At 41.9% G+C, this 7,888-nt stretch overlaps 1 protein-coding gene across 1 annotated transcript in view; it reads right to left on the reverse strand.

The window, feature by feature from the left end:
* Positions 1-3,446, reverse strand: part of loxhd1b (lipoxygenase homology PLAT domains 1b) — a gene marked incomplete at both ends in the record, with an annotated part of 23,384 nt that extends 19,938 nt beyond the window's left edge. The window contains 7 exons of the mRNA XM_084468186.1: positions 1-111; positions 331-429; positions 819-1,003; positions 1,231-1,311; positions 1,694-1,705; positions 1,924-2,038; positions 2,768-3,446. The exon at positions 1-111 is cut by the window's left edge and continues 38 nt beyond it. Coding sequence (XP_084324312.1) covers positions 1-111; positions 331-429; positions 819-1,003; positions 1,231-1,311; positions 1,694-1,705; positions 1,924-2,038; positions 2,768-3,446 — 1,282 coding nt within the window. The remainder of the gene's footprint in view (positions 112-330; positions 430-818; positions 1,004-1,230; positions 1,312-1,693; positions 1,706-1,923; positions 2,039-2,767) is intronic.
* Positions 3,447-7,888: the final 4,442 nt, after the last annotated feature.

The raw sequence follows: 7,888 nt of genomic DNA on the forward strand, positions 1-7,888 counted from the left end.
TATGGCCAATGGTGATCTTCCTCACTTTGCCCAGATTCGGCGCATCAAGTGTGAACTTGTCCTCTGAGCCCTTTTCAAAGTTATCTTTGTCATTGTCCAGCCGCCTTTCCCCTTGAATATAAGGAAACATATTTTGGCCAATCCTTGCCGTTGAAGGTAAATATAGTACATGTATAAATATATATTGACCATTGGAAAGAAAAATGTCAGCTCCTGAGATTTTGGATAACTTATATGATGTGTATGACTGTGTATGTATGATACTCATTGGTCTGGTGCAGATAAACCGGTAAGAGCTGAGTAAATTGGGAAAAGAAGCCAGTTACTTGCCTGTATCCCCAAACTCTCCAAAGATGTTGAGGAAGACATCAGCATCAGTTCCACTGCCCTTTAGATCCGTCGTGAAGACAGACACTATATACTTATTATCTGGGAAAAACATGCAAGGGGTCATTTTGTGATATTGTTGGAATTTAGTATTTTATATTAATACTTGATATCATTGGTCCCATACCAAACCTTTTGTTATAATAGTAATAATCAATAGTATTGTTAATTCATAAATATCCTTATAGAAGGTACTGCTCTGCCCAATCAGGGCCCAGTCTTTATCTGTGGATCTAAAGGCAAACTGACAGCACACTCAAAAGCACAATTTGGGCCTTGAGCCAATTAGGTTAACAACATGTACCAAATGTTGCCTCTAACTGGCTATCATTCAGAATCAAGCCTTTGCAGCCTAAAAAAGCTATGTGAAAAGACAAAGATGAGCCATATTAAATAATGATTTGGGGGAGGGGGGGAGAGGGGGGGCCTACATTTGGGCATCTCCATGGGGTCGCTGCTGCCCAGCAGGTCTCTGACGTAAAGGCTGTCGCCCTCCTCCTTACTCAGCCAGTTGTTGCAGGGGAAGTAGTACCTGAGGTGGGGTCTAATCACGTCTGTGATCACCAGTCTGTCCAGGTACCAGCTGGCACTCAGACCGGTGTTGTCATGCTCGATCCTGGAAGGGCCGGCATATAAAAAATATAACAGACAAACAAGAAATATCAAAGAAATATGATATGAGAGAGTCAAGGGAAACAGCCCTATGTCTCCTTTTACTGTAGCTCTATCTATTGCTGTGTAATATTAGTGTGCATTTCATGATTACGTTCAATTGTATTGTTTCTGTAGACTTTCAGCATGCTGTGTGGTGAACTCTATGGCGTTACTATGGGAATCGCATACCTTATCTTTTTCAGAGGTCCAACATTGTGGGTTCGGATTCTAAAAACATCCGTCTTGCCCCTCTCAAATGCAGTCCGGCTCCTCCAATGACGAAATGAACACATAACAATGATCTCTTAGTAGTTGGTGATAATTATTATTGACCAGGTATTTGTTAAAAGCCATATATTAGTCATGGTAATGGGACTACGAAAGTGGTACTAAAAATAACTGCATAACAACAGAATATACTAATGTCTAGAGGCCATTTAGGTTAGTTGTCAAGGGTTTTTCAGGTTTATGACCATTTATAAGCATAGACAGGCAAATGAGGACCAGGCTCTGGAAATATAATTGGTTGCTAACATCGGGGAGGTCATTATTATTATTCCCTATTGAGACCACACAACAAAAACCCTGTCCGCTGTGTTTTTGTGCCTCCGTCTGTAACCATAACAACGATCCCATCACAACCAAGACGTACTTCTTCTCTGTGCTGTGAAATGAAAGAAGACGAAAATTGTTATTTTTTTTCATACAAATCCTTCAATTAATATTTCTTAATAAAAATGTTCTATTGTATGTGTAGTGTGTACATGTGTACATACATACAAACATACATACATACATACATACATACATACGTATACATTGTTGGAGACTAAAATTACGTTGAAAAATAAAAATGTCAGTTAGACTTTCAAAAGGTCTCACTTGCTGGCCAAGTGCAACTTTGGCGTGATGCCATAGCTACCGAACAAGCTGACGAAGACATTGGCATCAGTGCCGGCTCCTTTCTCGTCCCCAGTGATGGTCACCACCTCATACACTGCACAGCAGGTGGACAAAAGGTCCCACGGCAACGGGAAGAGAACGTGTTGAGGTAAGTTATTGGTTAGTTAAAATGTGGTTTAATGGCGGGAGGAAGAGGAAAGGGAACAGGGAGAGACAAAAGAGAGGAAGAACAGATAGAGGACTTGTATACCTGTGTGAGTGTTTATGTGTATAAAAGGGTTCAATTATCTGTACTCATGCATGTATGTATTGCATGCAATACACCTGTGTGTCTGTACGTGTGCTTTGCCAACCCTTAGGTTTCGTCTACCCATGTAAGGTACACTGTATCTCCTGTCTAAAGTCAACATGAGAGATGAATGACTCGGGCACAGCTTTACATTATACGGAAAGGCCAGGAACCATAGTAGCAGATTGGGTGACCGTAAACTAAAGGCCTGATCAGGATGTGAAACCCCCCTCCTTACGTGATAGGTGTCATGTAACCTTAGGTTAGCGATAACATCTTGGTGTGTATGTGTGTGTGTGTGTGGATTCTGCCCTGCTCGAAGGAAGTTTTCCCATTGCAAATATGCTAAACAATGTAATCATTGAATTAGGATTCAGGTTAATAGAACCAAAACAAAATAATTGCAATCAATCCAATTTTTTCTGGCTCTCCTATGTATTTTTTCAAACAACAACTCTAATCTATTAAAGATCTGAGATCTACAGCTCTGTGGTTTCACACAATATTGTACAAAATAAAATGAAAGCTATTGACCTTTCTTTTTGTGGTACTCATCCTCATAGTTCTCCACGGAGTCTGGCTCGTAGTTCCGGACCTCGTTCTCGTAGATCTCCACGTAGTTCTCGACCTTCTTCTTCTTGCCTTTGCCCTTCTTGTCCTCGCCATCGCTGTCCTTGTCCTTCTTGGTCTTCTTGTCCTTCTTCTTCTTCTTGCTCTCCTCCTCAGGCACCTCGTCCTCCTTCTCCGAGTCCTTCTTGGACTTCTTGTCCTTAGAGCCCATGTCGTCTTCCCTGACCGGTGGCTTCTTCTTGGTGGCTCTCTTTGCCGTGGGGATCACATCGGGGAGCTTCCCTGCCCTCCTCTTGTTTTTGGCTCCATCGGTGCGGCTGCTGTCCTCGTCCTCACTGCTTGAACCCTCATCACTATTTTTCTTCTTCTTCTTGCGGTTTCCTTTTTTATTCTGCGAGCTGCTCCTCACATCGGCGTTCCCCGATGCAGCCGAACTGCTGCCCTCCTCGCCATCGCCCTCTCTCGCCAACTTTTTATTTTTCTTCCTTCTCACCTTCTTGGATCTCCCAGCATCCTCTGCTTCGGTGACCTGCTTACTTCTCCCCTTGGGCTCCTGTTGGTAATCCTCAGAGTCGGCGTCATCCACCTCTTTGGTTTCCTCCGTTGGCCTCTGGCCTGTGGTTTTCTTTTTTACCCCCGGCATCTTTAATTTATTTACTACCTTGTCACTGTAACTGATTCCAGGCGTGTTCTGCTGAAACTTGATTAAACTGACCCGCACAGGTTCAAAGAGGTGATGTTGTTTCCCGGGTGGAGACCGGTCAGAGAGTAAGCCGTGCGAGCAGAGAACTCATAGTAAAACGTAAGCTTCACATGCTGTAGGATTCACAGGAGGCTTAAGGTGGGGTTGCCCCCTATATGTTACCACCTGGCCCAGCAAACAAAGGGTCAGGCTTCATTAACTATGACTCTCCGTGTGTTGTCACTTGAGAAGGGTAGGAAACCCCTCATGGAATCGAGGGCTGCCCTGATACTGACACACATCTGACACACACACATCTGAAATAGTTGCTTACATTAAGCACATGTAATTAATATATATCACATGTACATAATAATCATATAATACATAACATGACCAGTGTATTTCTTCTGGTAAGCATACATGTTAAATGGATTCCTGAATGCCACAAGATCACTGAAATTATTGTTTTACTAGAGGGACTACTGAACGGGTCTGCTCATCCAACTTGTAATTACAGACACATCCACTAGAGGTCATCATGTTACTCATGGAGTAGAAATGTTCACGTTTTTCAGTTAAAGAAAAAAAAAAACATGAACACAGAGCCAGAAAAAATCTGAGATACCGTGTTCCTAAATTATGTTCTGAATCATTTTTGTTTTGTTGAATGAGATTATAATCTAGGAACAACCTCAAACAGCATTAACCTCATCGCCTGTTGTTCCTCAGCAAATGTGATTTCAAATCAACAAGTATGGAATTTTGCTTAGTAAAATTACTTTTCCAGTCCTGCTGGAAACACAGCATGTAATTTAGATATTAAAGGTCAATATGGTAACTAATCTCGAAGTTATTCAAGAGTGACAATTGATTATTTGGTATATTCTTCAACATGCAATCATTCACATGCAAGTGTGTCCAAACTTGCTCTGCATTGGTTCATGGATATATCATCAAAATCATCTTTGGGAAACTACTTAGAGCTATATCTTTGTTTCTTCCAGATGTTTCTGTGAAAAGACAGAGAATGCTTAGGACTGTATGATCTTTTTGGCTTGTACAAACAAACTATACAAGTTGCCTGCAGCAATCTGTAGTTATTTGTTCTTCATAGAGAAAGATGCTGTAGATATGGTACACAGGGCCTACCTATCTTCAGACACACATTTACGTAATGCTGCTTTCTCCGAATGTGAGCACGTCACAGCAAACCCGATGGGAATTGGAGGTTGCTTACCAAACATTGTCAATGTCATTCCTACTTCATCTTACAGACAGCCGCTCAGACAGAACTCGGCTGGTTCTCATGTTTATGTTTGAAAGCCATTAATAATAAAATGGTATGTTTTCGTTGTTTCTGGACTTCCTTGGTAATGTGTTTATAGGTCTCTATTGTTTGTGTGTGTATGTGTGTGCGTGTGTGTGTGTGTGTGTGTGTGTGTGTGTGTGTGTGGTGTGTGTGGTGTGTGTGTGTGTGTGTGTGTGTGTGTGTGTGTGTGCGTGTGTGTGTCTGTGTGTCTGTGTGTCTCGGTTGATTTAATGTGCAACTCCTTGCAAACCTTTAGCGGATTTGCCTCATCCAGCGTATTAGCATTAAACCTTCTCAAAACAAATATCTATTGGCTCAAATCCAGAGGATTCCAACAGTTGGTCACAACCTATGCATGAACCAAAACAAATCTATAAATCAATTCATAAAAATACAACAGTTAATTATTTACTAGTACTTTATCATCATTTGCTGTAATCCATAAAGCGTTTTACAGTGAATGCATTTTGTTAGATACATAAATGAGCATGTTCTGGTGGTTATCTTGCTCCAGGATGCTTACAGGTAGACATCAATTGGGAAGTGGAGATATAGAACCCCCAAACACAGTGCCCTGGCCCCTTTTATCAACGTTTTTACCGGATGTGATCCTGACATGAGCTCCCACCAGCGCTCAGATTATGTATTTAATTGGGTTCCCAAGGCAACAAGTGTTTATTTTCGATCGGGAGCTTATGGTTGTCTTTCCATGACACCAGTAGATGTTCTGAGGACATGCTCCAAACAAAAATGGCCCACACTCCCACAGTCTAAACTGGGTGTGGTAGAGGAAATGAGAGTAGACTGTCACTGCAGGGTGTGTGAAGGAATCAGTGTCTGACAAATGGCCGAAATCACTGAATATAATATTGACATAATTGACAACATGAATCCATCTACCCATCTATCCATTCATTCATCTATCCAAACCATCCATCAATTCACCCATCCATCCATCCATATACCTATGCTTGTAATTTTCTTTTTTGCCCCTGATAATTATTTATTTGACTTACCAGAGTTAGAATTGCCTTGTGACTGTGTGGAATTCACTATAGTCCTGCATCGGCTCTTTGTTTTTCCATCTAATTAAAACTGGCCCAACATGGCTTACATTCTTATAGCATGTAGTCTTCAGTGTAGTGAAACACACACACACACACACACACACACACACACACTCTCTCTCTCTCTCTCTCTCTCTCTCTCTCTCTCTCTCTCTCACACACACACACACACACACACACACACACACACACACACACACACACACACACACACACACACACACACACGCACGCACACAAATCTCCCCCCCCCCCCCCCCCCCCCCCCCCCCCCCCCATGCTCTGTTTAATAATTTTAAACCTAATCAAAACGGCTAGCCGTTGAATGGTACGTGGTAAGCTAACACATGGAAAATAACGTTTTGGTAGCGAACTGTGCAGGTATCTTGGAGTTTGAGTAATAACAGCTCAACGGACATTGTGACCCACTTCTTTCTACGTCACCGGCGACCGTGAGCTGAGCTCCAACCGTCAATGCAGTTTCACGCGTCAGTTCCACACGCCACTGGTAAATAAATAGTCGTTTGATTGTGGGTTCAGAAGTTCATTAACATTTAAAAAAGGTTTACCTGTCAGGAAGACATTTTCAGCAAATTTGGAATGACGTAAAGGCGTCCATTGTTCGTAATGTTGTTATATAAATCACAGGAAAGCCGTCGTGTCCTTAACCGATAAAAGGCAGCAGCGTGCCCACACTGATTGAGTAGGGGAGGCCCCAGAGTGGGCCAACATTGGCACGCATAGGCCTACAGCGTGAATGAGCGACAAAAGGTTTAATGTAAGTTGGCAATGTAAATTATATGATTGCAAAATGTCGGGCACAGCTTTATAATCTAGTGTTAGATTGTAAATCCTGGATGATATGTTAGATTATAACATATCATAACTGTGATGATTGTGATTTTATACAAATGTTTTGTTTCAGGTGTTTAATATTTACAGTTGACTTTACAATTTATGTTCAAATTGACTTCAATTGTTGTATTTATATCTACTTACTTCTTCTTCCCATGTGTGTTGCGCTCTGAAAGAGCTGTGAAAAAAGCATTTTGTACAGGGTCCCACTTTTTTTGTGGGTATGTTTGGAGCATACTGTTGATCACAGCATAATTAAAGTGCACGTCAAACTCATTTTTCTTTAATCCTAGAGGGACACGGACAGGGTTTCATCGACGGGGGCCATTTAAGGCATCGTCCTGGGCCAGAATCTGTTCTGGCAGCGGCCTCCTAGTAGCTGGCTCCACTCAACATCTGCCCTGTCTCCGATCATGACATCCTCTGCTGGATTTGAATGTCCGCAACACACAGGGAATTGACATCTGATACGGTGGGTGAGTAAGAGCACTTTCTCCAGCCCCCCTGCCACTGGTAAAGCACTTATATCTTCATCAACCCTGTTGATCTACGCCACCGGCAACGAGGACACGTGGTTTGGACAGTGGAAATGAGAACGGCGGCCTTGTGATTTTAGCAACGGTGAATGACAGACTCTAGAATAACAGAACAATATTCAATATATATGCACACATGCACGCGCGCACACACACATCCAAAATATAAAGTGTGAACGTTGGTAGGCCTTTGCGTGGTACTGAAACCACGCTCTGTGAATTGTTTTTCAAAAAAGGCCCAGGAAACCCATCTCTTCAAGTCATTTGTACACGTCGGTAGGTTCACAGGACTATTTCAAAATCCCAACTAGCCGATTTAAGGATTGTTGTTGTTGTTTTTTCATGGGTGACCCAGCCACTAGATCAAGTTTCTCTTGAGCACATGAATATTTAGTAAACACAGCAGGTTCCCAGACTTCATTCGATCTCAGAGACATAACTTCCGCTTTGTAAAGCAAAATATTAAGCGTGGAAAATAGTGATTTTCTGTGTCTTCTATATATCATATGGTTATCTGAATCATGTTTGTTTCACATTTGTGATTATTTTTTGCCTGTTTTGAAAACAGATAGGGTGATTAATGTGGTGGAAATGAGGGGAGGATTTTGGCATGGAGAATAATCATGATTTGAG

This window comes from Micromesistius poutassou (genome assembly GCF_964030765.1).
Source record: "Micromesistius poutassou genome assembly, chromosome: 5".
In the NCBI taxonomy this organism is placed as follows: Eukaryota; Metazoa; Chordata; class Actinopteri; order Gadiformes; family Gadidae; genus Micromesistius; species Micromesistius poutassou.